At 27.9% G+C, this 24,930-nt stretch overlaps 2 protein-coding genes and 3 long non-coding RNA genes across 6 annotated transcripts in view; 3 read left to right on the top strand and 2 right to left on the bottom strand.

Moving 5' to 3' along the window:
- LOC149894022 (uncharacterized) overlaps window positions 1-24,930 on the bottom strand; it is an 81,725-nt gene that overhangs the window by 28,433 nt on the left and 28,362 nt on the right. The window lies entirely within an intron of this gene.
- LOC149894023 (uncharacterized) overlaps window positions 4,381-24,930 on the bottom strand; it is a 35,630-nt gene continuing 15,080 nt past the window's right edge. Inside the window, exons 6-8 of the mRNA XM_090076610.1 lie at window positions 13,106-14,443; window positions 9,763-9,795; window positions 4,381-5,040 (exon numbers count right to left, since the gene is read on the bottom strand). Coding sequence (XP_089932736.1) covers window positions 4,487-5,040; window positions 9,763-9,795; window positions 13,106-14,443 — 1,925 coding nt within the window. The 3' untranslated portion in view covers window positions 4,381-4,486. The remainder of the gene's footprint in view (window positions 5,041-9,762; window positions 9,796-13,105; window positions 14,444-24,930) is intronic.
- On the top strand, window positions 11,174-14,445 carry LOC149894026 (uncharacterized). Its single transcript, XR_016449177.1, has 2 exons — window positions 11,174-11,525; window positions 11,785-14,445. It is a non-coding gene; the product is annotated as an uncharacterized LOC149894026 (long non-coding RNA).
- Window positions 19,651-21,848, top strand: LOC145197846 (uncharacterized). Of its 2 annotated transcripts, none has more exons than XR_016449173.1 (4): window positions 19,651-20,064; window positions 20,342-20,457; window positions 20,839-21,049; window positions 21,648-21,848. It is a non-coding gene; the product is annotated as an uncharacterized LOC145197846 (long non-coding RNA). The 2 variants fall into 2 exon arrangements; XR_016449172.1 differs by having other exon boundaries at window positions 19,651-20,119.
- LOC149894025 (uncharacterized) lies at window positions 21,950-22,477 on the top strand. Its single transcript, XR_016449176.1, has 2 exons — window positions 21,950-22,073; window positions 22,159-22,477. It is a non-coding gene; the product is annotated as an uncharacterized LOC149894025 (long non-coding RNA).

Here is a 24,930-nt window from a genome sequence, read left to right as displayed (position 1 = left end):
GGAAGGAATTGAATTTCCTGTTGAATACCATAGAATCGACAAGTTTGAAGTGGATAATCCAACCATTAGCATCAACGTCTATGAGTATAAAGAAAAAGCACCTCAACCTTTGCGAGTATCTGATTTTGTAGACCGAAAGCATTGTGTTGATTTGCTGTATATTTCAAACGAAGACAACAACCATTATTGTCTCATTAATAATTTCAGTCGGTTTGCTAGCTATTCAGCATCGAAAAAACAACATAAAAGATATTTTTGCAGAAGGTGCATGCAAGGTTTTGACCAAGAAGAAAAGCTCCAAATTCATCGAGAAGACTGTTATAATAACGCTCCAATGAGAATCGATCTTCCTGAAGAAGGGACATTCCTTGAGTTTAAAAACTACAGCAAGACTATGAGAGTCCCCTTTGCGGTGTATGCTGACTTTGAAAGTTTCGTCAAGCCTATAGATGACAACACTGAATATAATAATAAAGAGTCGTATACCAAAAAATGTCAAAAGCATTTTCCAAGCTCCATCGTCTACTACATCATAGGACCTGATGGTTTTAAACCAAAAGTAAATAAATACACAGCAGAAAGCGATGATGACGACGTGGCACAAAAGTTTGTCGCCATGCTTGAAGAAGACCTTACAAAGATTTGGAACGATAGTGATTCACAACAAAAACACTGGAAGAAAAAGAAAATAATCACTGATGAGTATGAAAAGAAATTTAAAGATGCAACCGAATGCCACATTTGCAATAAAGATCTTAAAAATGATAAAGTGTGGGATCACTGTCATTTGACTGGAAAGTACCGTGGTGCTGCTCATGATGCTTGCAATAAAAAATATCGAATTCCAAAATTTATTCCCATCGTTTTACACAATTTATCCGGTTACGACAGCCATTTGTTCATCAAAAAATTATGCGGAAAACTCAATGGCATACCATGCAACGAGGAAAAGTACATCAGCTTCACAAAAAGCATCAAAGTGAGAGACTATGTTAAGAATGGTAAACTTCGAGGAGTTTGGAAAGAAATGAGGTTTATTGACAGCCACAGGTTCATGGGAAGCCCTTTAAAAGATTTAGGCGACAACCTTGTTAAAGATTTGTGTGATGAATGCTCTAAATTAGATCCAAAAACATGCAAAAAGAGCTGTCTGGATAGAAAAGGTAAAAAATGCAAATGCAAAGCCAATTGCGAGGATTGCAAATATCGTCGACTTAAGAAAGCAGATACTGAATGCAAAAACTTAAATTCACTCTTCAGCGGAACAAAACGAGATTTGCTATTAGGAAAAGGCGTTTACCCTTACGAATGGGTAGACTCGATTGAAAAATTTTCCGAAACGCAATTGCCTCTTATCAAAGAATTTTATTCCAAACTCAATGACGAGGAATTAGATGATGAAGAATACAAGCATGCTCAAAACGTTTATAAAGAATTTGGATGCAAAACGTTTAAAGACTATCACGAGCTGTACAACATCTCAGACGTGCTGATTCTAGCTGATGTTTTTGAAAATTTCAGAGACGTATGCATTGAATATTACGGTCTTGACCCTCTTTGGTATTACACCTCTCCTGGATTAGCTTGGGACGCTATGCTAAAAATAACCGAAATTAAATTGGAATTGCTATCCGATCCTGATATGCTCAACATGATTCAAAAAGGAATACGCGGTGGAATTAGCATGATCTCGAACCGACTTGGAAATGCCAATAACAAATACATGGACAAATGCGATCCTTCACAACCATCCAAATTCATTCAGTACTTAGACGCCAATAATCTTTATAGATGGGCTATGAGCAAACCTCTTCCCGTTAGAGGATTCAAACGGATGACTGATGAACAGCTTTTAAATTGGCGACACATGCCATGCATTTTAGAAGTCGATTTAGAGTACCCCGATCACCTTCACGATTTACACAACGATTACCCTTTGGCTCCTGAAAGATTGACCATTGGAAAAGTAGACAAACTCGTTCCCAATTTAAACAATAAAATAAAATACGTCGTTCATCATGAAAACTTAAAACTCTATGAACGATTAGGATTAGTCATCACCAAAATTCATCGAGGGATCACCTTTGAAGAGGAACCTTTCATGAAAACATACATCGATTTCAACACCGATAAAAGAAAATACGCTAAAAACGACTTTGAAAAGGACTTTTTTAAACTCATGAACAACTCCGTCTTTGGAAAAACCATGGAGAATATTCTAAAGCGCGTTGATTATAAACTCATTACCACAAAAAAAGAAGTCTTAAAATTATCTAAAGTCCCTCGTTATAAACGAAACACCATTTTTGATGAAAACTTAATCGCGGTTCACATGGAAAAAACAAAATGTTTTTATGATAAGCCTGTTTACTTAGGAATGTGCATCCTTGACATTAGCAAGACTCTCATGTTTGAACACCACTATGACTACATGAAGCCTAAATACGGCGATAAAGCCATGTTGCTCATAACCGACACCGACTCACTCTTTTACGAAATTGAAACGGAAGATTTTTACAAAGACATTGCTGATGATGTTAAAAGCTAATTTGACACGAGCGACTTTCCTAATAACCATCCTGCTATTCAAAACGTTGGCTTCAAAGTTGGAAAAAATAAAAAGGTTATTGGTATGTTCAAGGATGAAACCGGTGGGAAGCAAATCATACAATTTGTTGAACTTGGGCCGAAGCTCTACTCTTACGATGTCCTTGAAGATGAAGAACACAAAAAATGTAAAGGTGTTAAAAAGAGCGTTGTTGACAAAAAGATTAATCATCAACATTACTACGACTGCTTAATGGATAAGAAAGAACAGCTTGCAACCATGAACGTTTTCCGATCCCATCTTCACGATGTTTACACCGAAGAAATCAACAAAGTGGCTCTCAGTGCTAACGATGATAAAAGGTTCCTATTGAATAATGACACACACAGCACCTTGGCCATTGGACACTACAAAACACGACCCATCGCTGAGCCCTGCTTTAGCTTGATGGACTACGATCAAGTCTTTGGTCCTGAATAAGCTTGGAAAATTTTAAAGATTTGAACAAAACTTAGGACTGAAAAGGTAAGTCAACTTGGTAAGAATTAAAATGGACGCCATCTTGGTAAACCCTAACAAGATTAATTTTACTAATTCATTATACAGCCGCCATCTTGGAAAAATAGTGAACCCCCCAATATATAAGGGTATCAATGGCTAAGAACCGGCCTTTTCTAATATATTGTGATATATTCAAATATGAAAGTTTGCTGAATTTTGCTGCCAATACTAGCTACTAAGACTCAATCAATTAGCCACAATATTTTATTTTTTAGATTTCATACTTAGAAAAAAAGGTTAAAAAAAAAAGTGGGCATCTGAAAGGTAAGAGCAAAGTTTAAGGACAATGTTAAAAGAATTTTTGATAAAATGAATTTAACAGAAAAAAAATTTATTGAGTAGTTTGTAATTATTTATTTTATGCTATATATGATACTAAAAAGCTACTATAAATTACTTACTTTATTTTATTACTATATTTACATATTTGAAGTGACAGTAAAAACAGATAGTAGACCTACAAAATGTAGAAAAAGAAGGCCTTTTGCAAATGAACCATATTATTAAAACACAGTGAGCAGTAAAAAATTTTATTCTGAGAATTTCTTCACTCGACGATTTTCAGAATTTAACAACTTTGATCATTTAATGAATATCAATTTAATTTATGAAAAAAACAAAAAAAAAAAAACTGATTTTAAAGACGTAGTTCTGGGAAGAGGGCAGTTAGGGGTTAAAGCGGGATTAGGTTAACTCTGACTACCGTAACTTTTTACAAATCATCCTCATTCAAAATCATTCTCAACATCCTTAAAATTATATTGTGCCCACGCCTCTTTGACAGCAGCAATCTTAACAAAAAAATTTTTTCAAAGTTTTTTTCTCAGGGTCATTTTAATTGCTATGGAAACGGCAAGTGTAAATTGATCCAAGTTACGTGAAAAATGAAATCAGTCAATATAAATGATTGGAGTTGAAAAAAACATGGTTTGAAAACAACTCAAAGTTTTTCGAAACAAAACACAAACTAATTATCTTCACAAAAATTTAACTACTTTATTTACAAAAAAAAATTTTTTTTTAATTGCCTTCCTCCTTTGGGAATAAAAAATATGTCCAACGTTCGAAGCTTTTAAAAAATTTGCTAGAATTTTGTTTTTCGATTTTCCGAGTTCCGATATTTTTTTTTTTACGTTTCATGTTTTAAAAGAAAATCTTTTTTTTTTTCTTTTTAAATTACTTCATATTTCATTTCATAAATAATTTTTGAATTATTTATACATTTTACATTTTTATTTAACATATTAAAAATATTTAAACAATCAAAAGTATTTCGTATCACTTCAACTTTTTCAACTCTTTGATGTTATAAAAACTTTCTTGTATTACATTTACTTTTTATATATTTTCATTTGCATTTATTTTTTATTTCACATATTAAACATTTTTCGTGTTTCTTACTTTAAATTCTTCGATGTTATAAAAATATTTTCCACGGTAACTGATCACCAACCGCTTGAAGTTCGAACCACGAAGCCATTCACAAATGTCGTCGATGAAGTTCGTGTCTTTGTGAAGTTGAAGAAATAATACTTCAGCGAGTCGAATCCACGGGACGAAACCTTCGAACTCGTTCTTTGATAAGAAAGTATAACTGATGTTTATCCGCAACTCTTTAATCTTATGCCTCGGTGTCCATCCATCGATCTTCACTGGACGATATAAGTCGACACCACGAACGTTGGTCGAACATAAAATGACAAGTTTTTTCTCATCTTCAGATAAAATCTTTTTCTTAACACTAAATACATTCAACTTGCATCCTGCGTCTACAAATTTTTCCATAAAATATTTCTCATGTGAAACTTCATGAGCAGTTTTTCCATTGCGTATAATAATCTCCCACCTTCGTTTATCGATTGATCTTTTCATGTCCTCGGTAATCGACACCTGCGCTTCAAAGAAGCATTCCATGAACATCTTGTATTCATCTGAAGAGGAATAACAATAATAACATATTAATATTATTATTAATATTTATTTATTTGCAACAACAATTATTCAAGAAAATCAACTTTCAAAAATTTGAAAACACGATATCGTGTGTAATAAATATATTACGGATATTATTTTCTTTATAAAAAAGATCAAAACAAATGATCACAAATCATTTCAAAAAATATTATTTATTTATAAAAATATTAATTAAACAAATAAATAATTTACGAAATATAAAATTTAAATATTTATTGAAACTTGTCGTACGCCGTTTTCAAACTTTGGTTGCGCTCCAACCAATAGAAATACGATAAACAATTCAGCCAATCAGAAGCTTGACCAAAAGTATTAAAAGAGCGCGCAACTTAATTTAAAAGTTGCGTGAGATTTGATACAAAAATAGTTTATTTTCAAACTGAAATAAAAACATTTTCGCTTTCTATTTATTTGCTGAAGCAAAAAAAAACATTAAAAAGTATTATAAAAAAGTAAACTATAAGTATGTCAATTTAAAGCGGTAACAGTGAAATAAAATTCTCAAAACGGTTGGAAATTATATTTTAAAAGTTTCACACGAAAAGTAACTTATAAGGAGCCATTTCTTTTAGAGACATCTTTTTTTAAACTTTCAAACGTTTTGAAGAGAAAAAATTATCATAAAACCATTTTAATGTCACCAAAAAAACCAAAACTTTTTAAATTTATAACTAAAATTATTGTATTAATTGAACTTGGTATTGCTTTTGCCCTAAAAACCTAACTAATAGAAATATATTCTGCTCAAAACTCATTTTAACAACGACATAACAACAAAATCATTAATAATTACTTCTTTCGCGTCGTTCGTTTAAAAATTACTATTAACAAGAGAATGAAAGTTTGCGATTTTCATCAATGAAACAATTCAACTCCTGCGGCGATGTCCTCATTTGAAAAACCTCCGTTCGCTCACAGAGTTGTTTGAAAACTCAGCCAGAGTGAGGGTTTGGTTGTAATTGAAAACTCGAACGTCGAATGCGGAACAACAGTATGCAATTGTTCTGCTAGCTCTCTTTGCCATGGTACGCTTTAAATATTCTCAGTTCTCCTGAGAATCTCCATATTCTTAATACTCTCAGTTCTCCTGAGAATATTTAGAGCATCTCATGACAATTCTTAAAAGTAAGAACGTGATTGAAGTTTTTATACTTTTTTTAACAGTGTAAAATCCAAAACAATGCGTAGAAATGAGGGATTAAAAATATTCTCTGAAACATAAAAAACAGGGATTTTTACGCTGCTGCTACAAAAGATCAAGAAATATCAAAAGATCCTTTTAGCTCTTTACAGCCACACCCCTAAGGTTTCTTCTGAAAGACCCAACATCGAGTAATAATCTGTTTAACAAAGCAATAACAAAAAGTCGCCAAATATTCTTTTTGAAATTTCGAAAAAATGGAATTCAATTTTCCCTTACACCCCTCATATATTTAATATAAAAAAAGATTTCTCAAAGTAACATTAAAACTTATATTTTATATCATTTTATCCACTTCTCATTTCTTTGGATAAAAAAAATACATTTTCGTTAGGTTTTGAAGGCCTAAAAGTTTTATGAGGGAGATTGTGTTGACGATAGAGTAGAAACCAATTAAGTACATATAGAATGGAGTTTCTTGATATACAAATAAGGTGTAATCGAAAGAGTCATTTATCGTAGGGTGCAAACTGTTTTAGTCCGCTTTATTTATTGCACTGTTACCAGGTTGCTTTGTTACCTGATCTTTCATTTCCTTCTGGGTTTTTATAAGTTTTGTTATAAACAACTCATAAAAATGTTGAAATCCATGCTGTCAATAATTCCGAAAAAGAGCGCCTACAAACTGAAAGTGCAAGAATAACAGCGATGAGCTTTCTTTAAGCGGTAAAGTTTTTTTCATCGAAAGAAATTGCTTACAAGAGAATAAAAAACAAGAGACCAGGATTAAAAGAGAAGAAAGTGCTACTACCCTTTCTTATCTATCTATTTTAACCCAATATCCTTTTTTAAAATGATGCTTTCTGTTAGCAATGTTCAAAATCAAACATTTTTCGTAGCTAATACATTATGAACTTTAAGCCAAGGTGAATGCAGCGAATAAATGTCAACAACTGATGTTTAACTTAAAGTGTTATTACGGTTGTAATATCTATTAGTGCTTGTTTATAGCTGCGATTTTACTAACACAATTTGTTTTTATAACTTTGTAAAGTCAATGTCAGCAGGTCAACATCAGCCAAACATCTTCTCAGAGCAAAAATTCATGCTTAGCATTTAGTTTCGTTCAACAAAGCAGGATCAACTCAAATGTGCTGAGGATGATCAGAGTCTTGAAATGCTGCAGTCATTTTAGTGATACTCATGAATAAGTTTGTAACTTCATAACTTAACTTGTAACTTCGCTTTGTTCCAGTTTAAAAAACGCTTACAGAGTGGTTTGAAAACTCATCCAGAGTGAGGGTTTAGTTGTAATTGAAAACTCGACCGTGTATTGTGGAACGACAGTTTGTAATCTTTCTCTTCGCTCTATTTGTCACGGTACGCTTTATATATTCTCAGTTCTCCTGAGAATATTTAGAGCATCTCATGACAATTTTTGACAGTAAGAACGTGATTGAAGTATTTGTACTTTTTTTAATCAGAACTTTCAAACAAACAAAAAATACTTGTTTTCAATTTCGTTAAAATCGGGAAACATTTGCTTTATAATAAAAAAATTCAATTCTTAACTCTATCTAAAGTTATAAGAGCGACCTACTTAGTTAACAAGAGTTTGCTTCTGTTAACAAAAAACTCAAAATGTACAGAATGCAGATAAAACATTTTATTTTCAACTGAAATTTTAAAGTGAGGCTTTTCATTTTTAAATTTAGATCAATTTCATAAAAAAGTAGTCAGTCTGACTAAAGGAGACCACATATTGAATAAGTAAGGAAATTAAAACTACAAACAAAAGTTCTGTAGCCATCATTTTTTTCAAGTGTCTTTCGTTCTCTATATCTCTTAACTAGTACACTAAATGTTGATTTAGCCACATCACAAAGCTCAGAAATTTGCTTACAAGAATCTTCTTCTCTACAGCGCGTATTATTAAATTTTTCTTTTTTCGTGACAATTCCTTAGACTTTCCCATTATTTTTTAAATTCAACTTAAGTTAAATATTATCTCCAGTAAATTAATTTTATTATAAATACATTTTTCTTCATGAAATTTTGATTTTCTTAATGGGCATGGAACTGCTATTAATCTTTTGCATGGTTACGTTTTCAATAAAATTTGAATTTCTACCTTCCTTTACAGGTTATCATTCTTTTGAGTAAATTATACGATCACATTATAGGAACATTTGTTAAAAAATTCATTCATCTTCAGTGAAAAGTCAAAGAATTATGACAAAAAAACTTGAAAAATTTAGCTAATTATAAACTTTTGCACTCTACTGTAAACCTTGATGGGTAGGAAAATTCTGGCCCACAGCTTCATGTCTTAGGGGAGGATTTAATGTTTCAGTTTTATCAAGAACAGAATTAGGAGGGTGCAACTTTGATTAAAAGGGGCTGCAATGTTTCTCTTGATTTTTAAATTTATGTGGGTTTTTAATTATTCAAACTTAAGTCTCTAAATAAATGGAAGGATTTATTCTTAAAGAATAGATGTTTCTAAGTTGATTTTCTTATTTCTTTTTTTCCTCTTTAAAATGCTAAAAAGACACATCTCCGTAAAGCTTAAAAGGTGAGTAGAGGGTGGGTGGGGGAGGGGTGTTTTAGAGAGAGAGAGAATTGTTTAGACAAAAGAGTTTACATAAAACTTGAATAAGAGGTTATTTGGGTGTGACACCCTCTAGACTTGATCTATTGATGTGGCCGAACTAAGTCGATTTTCGAAGGCTAGTTAAGTAAAACACAAATGTAAATAATTCAATTTTTCAAAAATCTGCTGATGAGCTTTTATCACATTAAAAAATAATTTTCACAAAGAATTTAAATGGATCAGTGAAAGCATAAAATCAAATTATTTCAAATCAAACTACACGAACAATACTACAACTAATGTTTACGGTTTCAAATTTACAAGGAAAACGAAAGTTTTTCAATATAAACATTTATAGTTGTCTTATACACAATGCTAACCTATTCATACCTAACAAATTGATAACTAATAACTATTTTCTAGAAATTTAACAAAATAATAAAACTGACACTGAAAACAAAAACTCACAAAATAGAAAATATGTTAAAACTAAAGTTTATCATAAAAACGAGGCTAACAAATAAAACAGATAAAACAATCCACCTAACTAGGTAACAAACGCAACTGATAATAACATCATTTACACTACAATTACTAAAATACTGAACCTCTATAATACACTGAAAGTCATGAGAGTCATTTTCTTAGCAAAACAGACCGAAAAAACTCATGTCATAAAAATTTTCACTATTTTCTTTCAGCTCTTGAAACTTTCTTCAAAAGAATTTCTTCCCGTGTTTTTATAGAAAAAAGAGCATTTTTAGCTTGAAATGCTAAATGGTATTTTGTAAATGAAAGAAGAAAAGTAGTCGAATTCATCAATTATTTTAAATTTATGGCGCGGGAACGAACCGAAGAAACGTTCTTGAAACTAAAGCAATCACATTTTCAAAGAAATGATCACGTAAAAGCTTCCCTAAACAAATTAAAATAAATAATTCTTACCATCATACCAATCAATAAATTTTGGTAGCAAATCTAAAAACAAAAAAGCACGATGTATGAAATTTTATTTTAGAAAAAACTTATTTAATTAGAAATGAAAACAAAAAAGGAAGGGGAAATAAACTTAAATCGTTTATCCTGTGGCTCAGCAAAAGTTCAAAAAGTGAAATTTCTAAAACGATATTTTTTAGCACAAGCAATCAATATTTCTAAGTGATAAGGAATCAACATATTTTTCAATATTTATATTAAACTTTTTATGGTCAAAGACAATAAAACTTCCCTTACACTCTGCATACTGTTTAAACGCTTACATTAATCTATTTTTAAAAATTGACTTTTTTATTATTTTACTCTTTTTGACATACATTTATTAATCTAGGAGTAAAAAACAGATACCTTTCATTTTTAAAATGATATGCATATAAATATAATTAACAGATATATATGTTATGTTCATGCCTAAAATTTTTTAAATGAGCATTTGTTGCAAATGCTGGTCAATATATTTTTTTAAAAATGTCTTATTACCAAGTGATTTAATTTATCTTAAATATATAGAGAATTGTTATTTTAAAGGAGGATAAACAACTTAAATTTTGTAAATTAACACTGAAAAATATTTCACTTAAGAGTAAAATAAATTTAAACTCCTATTTTATACAACTTTATGTAAGGAAATTTAAATTATTTGATTTACCTAAAATTTAACTTTGAAAAATTTACTTTTATAAAATTCACTTGAACTTAATTTATTCAAAGGTGATGAGTAGACTTCTTAGTTAAGTTAACATTATGTAGCAGTACTTTACTGGAAACAATACAACATGTAAACATATACATAAAAAATTTGAAACAATAAAAATATAACATTTAAAGCAAAATAAAAAAATATCACAAAAGATATTAACAACATAAGAACATCAAAATATACATTTTTTTACATAATCTCTTTAGCAAAGTCATTGATTGCATGTTGCATATTCAACTTACTTTACTCTGTTAAATTAAAAGATTAAAAAAATTCTCATTTCTATTTTCATGTTTTTAACTGCAAAATTATTTCAAAAGTTGTTCTTCTAAAAAATTTACTTAGAAGCATTTTTTAAAAGCAGGTTACAATTTGAAACTTAATAATAAAAAGACACAAAAGTATTTTTAGTAACTTCAAATGAATAAGTTGAGATGATATCTGTTGTATTATTTCTAAGTTAACTTTAATTACCTTGAATTAGCTTTTACATAGACAAACTATTTTTTAACATGTAATAAAGAAATTTCATTGAATATTATATTTAAAAACACTTTAACAACCTTGTCATCTGTTTTGTAGAACTTAACACATATTGAAGAAAAAATATCTTTTAAGCTGTAACAAATGTTTTTACATCTGTTACAGCTCAAATCATAATTTTTTTTTGTATATGAAATCAAAAATAATAACCTTGTTAATTTAAAGGGAAAAACATAAACATAATTAATTTGGTGTGTAGTACTAGTGTAATATCTGTAATATAAACCTAATTATGGGTATTACATACCTTTATTCACATAATATAAGTAGAAGAGAGAAGAAAAAAGGTAATATGCCATTATCTAAAAATTTCTCATAGTATTTCCATTTTTGTGTTTGCTTTTTTGTTCAATTTTGTTTCAATTTTGTTCAATTGTTTGGTATAAATAAAACAAACAACAGGTGCTATTTTAAAAACGCTGCAATCTTTAGATTAAAAAAACCATTTAATTAGTTTGAAGAAAGATTAGTTAGACATTAAATAACAAAGTTGTATAAAAAATCTTTTTCAAATCTGCGATTGCCATTTAAAATACTTTATTAAACAATTAAAAATGTATATTAAAAGTTCTTAAAAAACCAAATTTATGTCACTTAATTCTTAACTTAAGGTTGCAATAAGATATATTCACTAGTTCAATCAAATCTGTAAAAGTACAAAGTTAGCCCTGTTGAGCTACTTCATGCTTTTAAAAGCCACATAAAAATTGTTTGGGATGTTCTTCCAGAAATATTGAGCAGCAGAGAGAAAAAAGTATTTCAAGATGAAACATAAATTAGAGAATAAAATTTTAAAAAAAGGTATCAAAAAGGTAAAGGTAAATCAAACTTTTACAGTACAAAATTTCACAACTCAATTTTTTCGAATCTCAAACTGTTGATTGACTCTGTTTGCATAAAAACAAAAATATATATAAAAAAAATAAGAGAAATTTCAAAAGTTTTTAAACATTTTTTCTTTTACACTTATTTTACATTGTTTGAGGAACATCTTTTAAATATTGAATAATTTATCCTCCTTTAAATGTTGCTTTGCCTAATTTTATTCCATTGTATATATTAAAGATTACAAGTTTTCGGTGGCTATCATTCCTTTGTTGTTGTTGTTTTTTTCAGTTGATTAATATTTTTAACTTAACAAAGTCAGTATTTAAAAGAAATATTAAAAAATTCATTAACTTGAATAATCATAAATAAATGCACGAACTAAACAAAAACTTTTTTACATGTGAGATTTCTTATTATATCGAAACAAGAAATATATACAAGAAATATATACAAGAAATCTCACATATATAGAAATCTTTGATACATGTGTATCAAAGATTTCTATATATGTGTGTACTTAAATATGTTGACTGTCTTTGTTAAGTTAAAACTATCAAACAATTGAAAAAAAAAAAAACAACAAAAAAGATATGATAAAAAACTTGTATTATTTTTAAATACATTTTCTCCTATGCTTATTTAATATTGTTTGAGGAACATCTTTTAAATATTGAATAATTTAACCTCCTTTAAAATGTTGCTTTGCCTAATTTTATTACATTGTATATGCTAAGTATAACAAGTTTTTGATGGTTATCATTCCTTTTTTTTTCAGTTGATAGATATTTTTAACTTAACAAAGTCAGTCCAACATATTCAAAACTAATATAAAAAAATTCATTAACTTGAAAAACACAGATATCAAAGATAAAATATAACAAGAAATCTCCCAGGTAAAAAAGAATTTGTTTAATTTGTAGATTCAAATAAATTTTTTGAGCAAACACACTAATGGTCTTTTGATGTCCAACTATCCAATTAAGTAGTCAATTATTACCAAATCAAATAATTGACTACTTAGTCATTTTATTCTTAAAAAACAACAACAACAAAAAAAAACAAAAAATTTGGAAAAAACAGCCCTAAACATAATAAAAATAATTAAAGAAAAAATAAGGGGAACAAAAACTAGATCTCATTATAACCATAATAAACAAATAATGAAAGCTCAAACAAAGTTGTAGTTTATAAATAATTCTTTAACATTTTAAATGAACTTACCAAGTACAAAACTAAGCAATGAATTCCTTTCTTCGTTTAAATTCTTCAAGTTAGCAAGAAATCTCACAAAACAACTTTTGTTTTCATTTGCTAGTCCGCAGATCATAGGCCAACAGCTATACAACTTTTCATTACTTATAATCTCCTCAGTACTCAAATAAATGTGTGCATGAACTGAAGCACAAAACTCCATTAAAGTGAGGTGAGCAAACTGATATTGATAACCCAGTTGTGATTCAACTCTTTCAATGAAACCCAAAAGTTCGTTTTCAACTTCATCAAAGTCATTCACAATACCTTTCATTTCCTTTTGGGAGAAAAGAATTTTACCTTGATTGAACAACTCCCATGCAACTTTACAAACTCTTAAAACATGTTGCTTGTTACTCTTACTTTGCATTATACTATGAACTGTTTCATCGGTTTTACAAATGTGTTTTTGAAAAAAGTATAAAAAAATAGAGCAATACAACTCAGTCATAGTGTTGAAAGAATAAGAACCACTTGCAGCAATAACTGCACACATTGCTGATAAATAAAACGGAACAGATGCCATGGCTTTAGCATAGAAAGACTCTTTAAGAACCATTTTAATGGCTTCTTTTTTGTTGCCATAATTTTCAATATACTTATTAACTCCGTTGTCATTTAAACCCATTATTTGAATGGTTAACTTGGCTGTACATTTTCTAACTTTATATTTGTATTGTGATATAGCTCCGACTCTTCCAGCAACAACACATTTGTACTTTTGAATATTCAATGCCTCTGCTAATGCATTAATAAAGGGTTCTTTGCTTGGATTAAGTAGATCATGGTTTATTAATTCATCTAAGTGAGCAAACTCATCCAGCCCATCTATCACAAACAAAATGGAAAAATACTCACAAACATTGCACTCTTGAAAAATATCTTTGTAGAAAATATTTAACAGTTCCTTTATGTTACCAATGTTTTGAAACTGATTTAACTTTCTGCATTCAAAAAAAACCACAAAATCCACAGTTTGCCATAAGATACCATTGGCCCAGTCAAGCAAGTACTTTCTAAGCAAACAAGTTTTTCCAATTCCAGCAATACCAGATATCAAGAGTAAAGATAGTTCCTTTGAAAACACTTCATCAAACTCAATTGGCTGATAGGTCAATTGTTTCTTAAGAAATAACTCTCGCTCAGCAATACTTACAATGTCTTTTTCCACTTCATCTGCATCAACTACAGTTAGCTCAATGAACTTATTTAAGAATTCAACTTTAGCTGGAGTTTTTACTAAGTGCACAATTTCATCCATTTTTCCATAAGTTTTATGATAATGATTTTTCAGTGCCTCGCGCATTTCTGAAAAAACAAAAGAAGAAATCTTAGGTTTCTAAAAATTAAATATAAAATTATGCAAATCAAACAACCTGAACCAAAACTTATGCTTTTGTTATCATGTTGAAATTTAAAAGAAAGTTAAAAATTGATTCCTAATATGTTTTTACAACCCCCAAGTAAAAATTTTAAGTTATTTTTTTTAAAAAATAACTTATAATTTTTACTTGGGGTTGTAACTTTTATTCCTTCTTTTCTTAAAAGTTTGTTTTAAAAATTGTTGCATTTATTTTTTAATCAACAAGTGTTTATGTTTTTATTAGATTACTTGTGCTCTTTGCTGATATGATCTCATTTTAATACACATTTTTAAAATGAAGTTTAAGCCTACTTCTATAAGGCAAATTATTTATTTTTGATTTTTTGTTTGTTTTTGAGGTATCATTGCCAAATTTTCCTTTCTACTGTACATACAAATATTTATTTGTTGCAGTTTTATAATCTATTGTTTGCAACAGTAACTTTTTTTGAATGTAAAATAATTTTTAGTTTACTTGATAAAATATTTTGTGTAATACTATTAATAATGATAATAATGATAATAATGATAATAATTATAGTAATAATAATAATAAAAATAATAATAGTAATAATAATAATAATAAAAATAATAACAAGAATAACAATTACAAAAATAGTAATAATAATAATAATAATAGTAATAGTAATAATAGTAATAATAATAATAATAATAATAATAATAATAATAATAATAATAATAATAATAATAATAATAATAATAATAATAATAATAATAATAATAATAATAATAATAAGAATAATAATAAGAATAATAATAAAAACAATAATAATAATAATAATAAAAACAATAATAATAATAATAATAAAAACAATAATAATAATAATAATAAAAACAATAATAATAATAATAATAATAATAATAATAATAATAATAATAATAATAATAATAATAATAATAATAATAATAATAATAATAACCCTCAATTAATATTATTTGAAAAGCACTCCTCAATTTTAATTCAAATACAAATATTATTCAATCATCATCTTTCATTTTTAAAAACAAAACACTTGTACATTAGCTACAAATGAGCTGGTAAAAGTTTGTTGATCAAATAAAAAGCATTCTTTCTAAGTATTCTTAGTAGACCATGTAAATTCATCCATTTAAGTTGTATGAAAAAATATCTCAAAATTTGCTGTGCAAATCGATTTATGTTTTAAATTAACACAGCTAATAATCAAGGTTTCACCAAAAGTGGCTCATTCGAATCACTTCTGTATGATAGATGATAAATTTTATGTCAAAGATACTTTAATAGATACTGAATAAAGTTATCACAAGATAAAATACAAACTTAGAACAACTCTTTTGATTGTTTGAAAATGAAACTACTTGAAAAATTTTTTTTGTCTTTTTCATTTGAGTTAAACCTTGAGGAAAAAAACAATGATAACAAATTATCTGTGCTTTTATTGAGAGTTTTAGAGAATAAAATGATTCTTTGCTTATTTTTACTTTAAAGCATTTTGTGCTGTTTGATATGATGTTTACATATGTGGTAATTACTTGTAGGAGGTGCAACTTTTCATTTAACATTATCATTAACCTTACTTACACTGTTTATGTAACTTCTATTTTTACATGCTTTTAAATCATCTCTTAAGGTTCATCTAAGTACAGCAAACATTTACCAGCAAAATTGTGCAAATAAAATGATAGACATGATAACAAATATGAAAACAAAAATGATATATGATAAAAATTTATGATAACAAATAAAGTTTTATCAGTGAGTCATTTATGTTGTGAAAAAATTGCTTTTACTGAAAATCAAAATAATAGAAAAAATTAAATGTTCTTTTTTATAACATTTAATTCTTTCTGTAATAAGTCTAAGTTAGCTAAAACCATTGATATAATAATAATAATAATAAAAATAATAGTAATACAAACAGCAACAACACCAACATCTACAACGACGTTTTTAAAAATAAGTAAAATTTCTTTTTTAAAATTCTAAATTTTTAGATTTCATGTCTATAATGGTACCTATATGAATAAGGATTAAACTTTTTCCTATGAAACATCTGATGATTTTCTATTTATTGCAACATTTAAATTAACATTAAAACCAATTTTCAGCATAATCCAACTTAAAATTGATCAACATCAATTTGCAATTGAAGTTAATCAACAAATATGTTGAAAACTTCAAATTTTAAAATTTAATTACTATGAAATAGAACATCAAAGAAAAAGATTATTATTAAAAGTCTTTTATTAAAGATTATTAAAGATTATTATTAAATTTTTCATGCCAATTTTTTTTTTTTTTTTTATGACAATTATACTTAAATCAGTAAATATTGGAACAATATTTGAAATATTAAATATTTTATGTTTCAAATACCCAATATCATTCATAAATTAACTCGTTTTCATATAACCAGATACTTATTCTGTTTCACAAATCAGAAGAAACTCTATTAGTATCAACTAAAGGTAAAAAACAAAAAATTATTTGTCTTAAAGGAAATATGCATAAAAAACTTTAATTTTGTGAATTAATTATAGAGAAGATATTTAATGAACCACACAAAAAACAAGAAAATATTAAACTTAAATAAGTTAAGAAAGCATATTTTGAATTATTAGCTTAAATTAATAATATATACTTAAATCTATAATACTATAACACTTAAATCAAAAATCATTTTAATTTCTTTAACAAAATATATGAGAGTAATTTTATTCAAATTTTATTAATTTCATTGACAAAAATATACAAAGTAATTCATTTGTAATAAAGTTAAAAATTGCAGAAAAAGGTTCCCTTTGTCCTGCTGTTACAACTTCCTATTGTGAGAAGCTGTTTTCATATTTACACTTATTCGTTAAAATATATTTTTAACAAATATTAATTCTCTTTTAAACAAAAGGGAATTAATATAATATTACAAAATCAGTATTTTATATTTACATTCTTTAAAAATTTATTTGTTAAGCATCACAGTATCTGTTTAAAAAAGTTTCATAATAATAAAAACTTTTAGCTTGAAATCTTTAATAAAGATGTTAATATTAAAAAAATGTATACATATAAGAATATACATAAATATATAAAAGCAATCAAACTTTGTCTACAAAAGTTCAATATTATGATTTTGCTTCAAAAGTAAAATGTTGAGAATTGATAAAATGAAAACCTTTTAATTTAAAAAAATCGAGTCATCTGTTACTACATGAAAATCATTAAATCCTGTTGCTACAAAAAATGTTGAACTGGTATTTCAGATATCTTTTTTAGTACTTGAGAAGCAACTGACTTTGGGATCCTTAGACGTAATTAAGGCTTGGATGTTTTAAAAGCTTGCTTCCTTTTTGCAAGGGTGACAAATACCAGGACCAACTGCATTTTAAATAAAATGAGTTTCTTTTTTTTTAATGATGTCTTCTAATTTCTTTTATAGGTTAGTTACTTACAGTGCACTGCCCTAGGTGGCAAATAGCACAAAAGTACAACTTGCTACAGTCTTTGTTTATTCTCCCCAACTTTACTGATAGCCAAACTTTTCTGTTTAAATTACAAATTTGTCTTGCAGCAGCTTCCTCATATTCAAACAGGATGAGCATTTATGTCCAAATTGAATCATAAAATCTTTTATTAGTGGAATGAACTTTCTCTCCAAAGATTGACATTTTTTGACTCAACGATCTGCACAACAAAAACAGATACACCTACTATTTTCTAAATGAAGTTGCTTTTTGCTTGCTTTTTGTAGGCTCATGAAAATAATTTTTTTTTTAAAAAAAAAACAAAAAAGAAAACTGATTTCAAATTAATTTCTTTTTATAAATTCTAACAAATTGTCTTATTTTAAGCAATCTATTAGATAGTTATCAGATAGTTGAGGCAATTTATTGAGACAAATTTGTTGAAATTCAACATATTTATATTAATCTATTCTAACTAGCCTCTAAATATGTAAAAAACTTTGATTTGAGGCACATGCCAGATGATTTGAGAACTAGAAAAGAAAAGAGTAAGTACAAATATTAAAATTAAAATAACCATGCAAATCAAAATTATTTCCAAAAACATTTCTTGCAATAAAATTGCACTAAGATAATACATCTATGACACAACCCACATCATTAAATAATCACCACTAACAGATGTGCTATCTTGGAAAACAACTGAATATATTTAAAAATACCTTTATATATAAATTTTGGATTAAGTAATATACAAATTTATTAAAAATCTAAAAAGATTTCATTCTTCAGTTTAATTATTTACATTAATTTTTTTAGACTCATTTAAAATGTTTTTTGTAGTTTTTTTTGAAAGAGAATCAAGCTTTATTCCATTCTTACTAAAATAAGAAATTAATTTTGTCATTTTTGATAGAAACCTTCCCATCTAACAACGAAATGAAGTTTTGCAAGATTTTGAAGAACCTGTAAGATTTTAAATGTTAAACAGACATACCCTTAACTACTACTTAATAACTAATAGGGTGCCCCAAAGTAAGGAAGAAAACATTTTTTTTGAAATGTGTTGCACATACTTATTATCATTATTGTTATTTTTCTTCTTATCTTTTTTTTTATTTTTACTAGTATTATTTTTATTACATCTTTTTTGGCTTTAAGTTGGTCAGTAATCATTTTCTTTCTATTCTTTTTTGGCTGTCACAAGCAGTGATTAATGTTGTTGCAGTTGGCTTTGATTGGTAATGGATTTGATTAAACCATTTTTCTTTGAATCTTTTAAAAAGCAAGATCTCAGGCCCAGCTGATAGACTAAAACACACTCTTAGAGCATTACATAAAAGCAATTATGATGGAAACATGATGGAAACAGGGTATCTACAGCAAACTGCAATCAAAAGTTGCCTCTAAAAGTGTGCAGATTCCATTAAGTCTACCAGTATTTGAAACCATTATGTCAAAGAACATGCCAATTACAGGTGTATCACATTTCCATGACTTCAAAAACTACAGAACTGCCATCATTACTGTCTTTTTCTTAGCCTTAGGCCAACTTTGGGACACCAAGATGTTTTATGCATCAGTCAATAAGAGAAGATACCAAAACTGGCAATCATTCCCATTGCTGAGTATGGGTAAATGGTTAGATAAATATAAAAACCAATTTCAAGTTCTTTTTTTTAGCTACACTGTAAAACGAATCGGTTTTTCAGTGGTTTTTTGAAGAACTCCTTGGTTTTTTAAAAAACCAAAACATGTTTTTTGGTTTTTTGAAAATCCAATCGGTTTTATGCGCAAGTATTAAATGTGTCGTGGTTTTTCAAAAAACCAATTGTTGCATTCGCCGTGAGCTTTTCCTAAAGATTTTAAGTTTTGAAAACTATGATGTTAAGGACTACCTCGTTCTATCAGTTCAAGATGATGGAATTCCTATTTTTCTGTGCATATCTTACCTGCTAAAGCACTCTGAAAGATGGTATTTTGTTAGAAATATTTGCAACTGCTCACAGTTTTTAAACTACTGCCATTCCTATTGCTTAACAGCATCATCCACATTATGCATCCAACCAGTGGGAAGTGAAGCCTCTCCTGAACCACTTAATGGGTATAAAACATAAGTAGGATGCTTAGTTGCTTTGAAAAGTCAGGTTTTGTAATAGGTATATTTAATCATGGTTCTACAAATCTTTTTTGTATTAATGGCATTAATCTGAAAAGGATTCATAGAATATATGCATATCCCAACTTACTCTTTTCTAATTTTCCATTGGTAGCAGTCAATACCAATGTGCAATTTTTTTCTCATAAAATAAAAATTTGAATTTACTTCACCAAACAGTGGAATACATACTGACATTTAATTATTTTTGTATATATTTTAGAGCAAGATATATATGGCACAGTTTTGCTGGACATTGATGATTTTACACTGAATGAACTGATTTCTAGCATCAAATTATGAACCACATTCAAAATAGAACTCAGTATTCTTAAAACAGTATGTACTCAAGTTATCTATTCTGATTTGCCAACACTTGCTTAAATACCAAAAATATTTAATTTTAATGTATAATGTATATATTAATATAAAATACTAACTGATTTACCTATTAGATTAACTAATCATTACCTATATATTTCCATTAAAAAAATATATGCATATATATGTGTGTGTGTGTGTGTGTGTGTGTGTGTGTGTGTGTGTCTATATACTCACACCAAAGAAAATTATGGCTGAAGTAAGAAGAAGACATTGAATTCCTGTCACCAGGCATTTTTGTTGGGGTATTTACAATTGAAAATAAACAATGTGTGTAAAACTCTCAATGTGGAATGTTTTATAACTTACTGATCTTTATTTTTAAAGTATTCATTTTAGAGGAAGATATAGATGGCACAGTTTTGTTTGACATTGATGATTTTACACTCAAGGAGCTGATTTCTAGTATCAAATTAAGAATCACATTCAAAAAAGAATTCAATATTCTTAAAACATGCACTCAAGTAGTTCATTCTGATTTACCAATTTTGAGTCAGTGCTCTCAACACATAATTGATTTTAGCCCTCCAGTTATAAATTCAACATCAAGGTAAGATTTTATAAGATTTATATCATCATAAGTATGTAATAAATATAACAATAAACATGATAAACAAGAGGGTTGGGAATATTTGTAAAGCAAAATAACATTACATACATTTAACTACATTCCATAAAAATTAACAAGCAGGGGGAATCCTAAAAAACTCTGGGAGGAGGGAGGTTCAAAAAAGTTAAAAGTATCCTTAGAGTATGTTCTTGTTGTATAAAATTTTATTGATGCAAATATATCTTTGACCTCTGTATTTAATAATTTAACTCATCCTGCATAAATTAACTTAGTTTGCTTACCTTTGATTTATTATAACTGTAAGGGTTCCTAGATGTTATGTTGTACCAATATAAATACAAAAAAATCACAGTTTTAGACATTTTTATGTAAATGTCTTGTTTATTTTTTTATTATCTTCATATTTTCAATAACAAAAAACCAGAAGAATGTAATAAGCTGCGCCCTGGTGTCCCTTTTTTAAAAAACCAAGTTGGTTTATTCATTGGCACTCTTATAATATCCTTGTCTAATATTAGTTTAAAGAAACATGTGTAGTGTTTTTCTATAAATGTAATTTGTCTATATTTAAATTTAGCTGCTTGAAGCTTCAAATGCATTGACCAATGTGGATATCGATAAGAACTTTTTACGGCCTTTGAACAGAATGACTGATGGCTTTCAAACTTTAGTAGAATTAAAGATGAGTCTAAAGACTAAGTGCAGGTCACTTTTAACTGATACCAATGAAGAATCAGTCAAGAGTAAGTGATATGCTTAATAAGTAAATTCATTATATATATATATATATATATATATATATATATATATATATATATATATATATATATATATATATATATATATATATATATATATACATATATACATATATACATACATATTAACCGAAGGTTTAATCTTTTTGTAAGCAACGTTTTATTATTTTTAGGCATCTCGAAGAATTTAAGGGCTACTATGCTTGTTCATCTGTTCTCAGAGTCTTCTATATGTCTTTGACACAGTAAGGGTCTTGTCATAAGTATGACAAGTGAAAATATTTTGTTCATTATAATTTAATTACAACTTGATGTTTTACTTTGATTTAGGATCCGGCTTGTCTCACTCCTATTCTCCGGATTAGAGGCCCAGTTCTAAGACCAATATCAATAGATCTTTTTGTTGATAAAATACTTGTTGCAAAAGACATCCCAGACTTTTCTTGTGGCGTCAGTATAGTTATGGCAACATATTTTTTATTTGATATTGCTTATCCAAAGCCATTGGAAAAAACACTAAATTTTATCGAACACCATGTTATTTCTGATAAAGTTAAACTTTGCAAAACTGCTTAACAAATTTCAAAGTTGTGCAAATTGTAATTGCAAAAGTTGTAATGATCTTTTTCCAGAATATTTTCAGCATTTAGATTTTGTTTTTCTTAACATTCAACATTCTTTATAAATGGGATATATGTTAACCGGTAGTTGGGTTTTTTAAAAAGCAAATATTGGTTTGTTGAAATTCCGACTAAATAAAAAAAATATTGGTTTTTTAAAAAACCGATTTGAGTTTTGTGAAAAACGAAGTATTTTGGATTTTTGAAAAACCGACTTATTACGGTTTTTCAAAAAACCGAAAAAGGTTTCAATCTGGCTTCAGTCTGAAAAACCGATTTTGGTTTTTTTACGCACCTTTTTATTTTACCGTGTATAGTCTTAGCTGTGCATTTAATTTTCTCAATTAAGTTTTTTGCTTTACCTTTTTAAGTTAAAATAATTAATATTTTTCGGCCATTTGCCTTGTAAACTCTTCATCATGATATTAATCATCTACTTTAATAATCAAAAACATTGTTTCAGATAAAATTTTTCCTTTTTTGGTATCTTGAATTGATAATCTTGTACTTTTCTAATTTTTGATTTCTTGCAAAAAAGCAAACCATCAAATATATAATTTCAAAGTTTAAATGAAACATATAAGAAAGTTTTGAGATTTTTAAGATTAATTTAAGAATTTTAAGGCTACGTTTTTCCAGATATTAAATAAATTGTTTAATAAACTCATGGTTCTTTAATGGTAATTTTTTTTTTTGTATTTGGACTATGTTATTTTGCATTGCTGGCTAATAATGCCGAAGAGTTTTTCCTTAATCACTTCATAACTTTGAACAAGCAGCATTTGCACACTTTGTATGTATTGCATAGTGCTAACCCAAACGCTGTTCATGTGTTAGACTTGTTTACATTTTATGCAATTAATAAACACACAACATTCACTTGGTTTGAAATAAAACATCAGAAAGTTTTAGGATTTTTTAAAATTCTTTTAATTTAATTTTTTTCTAGATATTAAACAAAATATTTAATAAGCTTATGATTCTTCAAATGGTAATGTTTTAATTTTGTATTTAGACTATGCTAATTTGCACTGCTGGGTAATAATGCTAATGAGATTTTCCTTAACCACTTCATACCTTTGAACAAGCAACATTTGCACGATTTGTATTTATTGCATAGTGCTAATCCAAATGCTGTTTATGTGTTTGACTTGTTTACATTTTATGCAATTAATAAATGCACAACATTTGCTTGTCTAAATTTGACACTGAGTTGATTTGTTCTGTAAATAAGAGAAAATACAAAAACTGACAATCTATCCAATTGCTGTGTATCTTCTCCAGTTATATTAGGCAACATCTCAGTGCACAACAGTTTTTCTAGCTTGAAATTTTTCTCATATCTGTTTTGAAATTTCTGAAATTTTCGGTGAACTGTACTTTTTGATGCAAGTATCATTGTTGATCTACACACACTTGTTTTTGATTGTTGTTTTGATCTAAAACAGGTGAACACAGTTATATGAAAATAATAAATAACTACTGGATGCTAACCTCAAATCTGTTGAATCACTGGATTCTCTGTAATTTATAACAGATTCTCTGTTAGCTTCATAACAGATTTGTTGCCATCAAAGAGCAATTCCTGTCTCATTGAGTAGATGACCTTGGCCATCCAACATGCTCTGTAGAGGATACCTGGTTTTTGAAGAATTGTCAACATGCTCAAAGCAACCAGACCTACAGCTATTTGGAGAAATTCTCTATAACCATATACTGGATAGCTGAGGTGGAGTTGGTCAGAAATTAATGGCTTTAGGCTGTCACAAGCAGTGTTTAATGGTGTCCCAAATGGCTTTCGTTGACAATAGATTAGATTGAATAATGTTTTTTTTTTTTGAATCTCATAAAAAGCAAGGTCTCAGGCTCAGTTGATGGACCAAAACTCACTCCAAATTGTCAAATGTGACCATTTATAACATTATTTCAAAAATTCATAATCATTGGAAGACCCAAAAATGTTATTTTAATCCACTAAAAGATTCCAGTTAATATCAGAAGGCTGAAAAGAAACATTAAGGAGGGTATGCAACAACATTCCTGAAAAAAATTTTTTTTTTTTCTGAGACACCCTTAATAACTATTGCATTTTTAGGGTATTACAATTCAACATACTTAGATGAAAAACATTTTTGTATTTGAATAAGTTTAACATCTATATATACTGAGTGTTTTAAATAAACTTTAAAAAATTGCTTATTCAAGGTTGATTTAGATTTTTAAAAAATTTAATTTTAAGAGATTCTATTTTAAAAAGTTATTCAAAAGGCTCCATTTTTAATGGGAAAATTAAATATTTCTTTAAATTTAGAATGAAAAGCGATGAAAGAGCTTTTACTTACTTAAATCAATTTTTATTTTATTTTTGTAATATCTATCTATATCTATACATCTATATCTATATCTATATGCCTATATCTATATCTCTATATGTTTACATCTCTATATCTCTATATGTATACCTCTATAACTATATCTCTAT

Source organism: Hydra viridissima, unplaced genomic scaffold (genome assembly GCF_058129835.1).
Source record: "Hydra viridissima isolate aposymbiotic clone 2 unplaced genomic scaffold, HvirCarnegie_v1 scaffold_1, whole genome shotgun sequence".
Classification (NCBI taxonomy): domain Eukaryota; kingdom Metazoa; phylum Cnidaria; class Hydrozoa; order Anthoathecata; family Hydridae; genus Hydra; species Hydra viridissima.
Note: the sequence above shows the minus strand (reverse complement) of the source record. Positions and strands in the feature narration are given on the sequence as shown.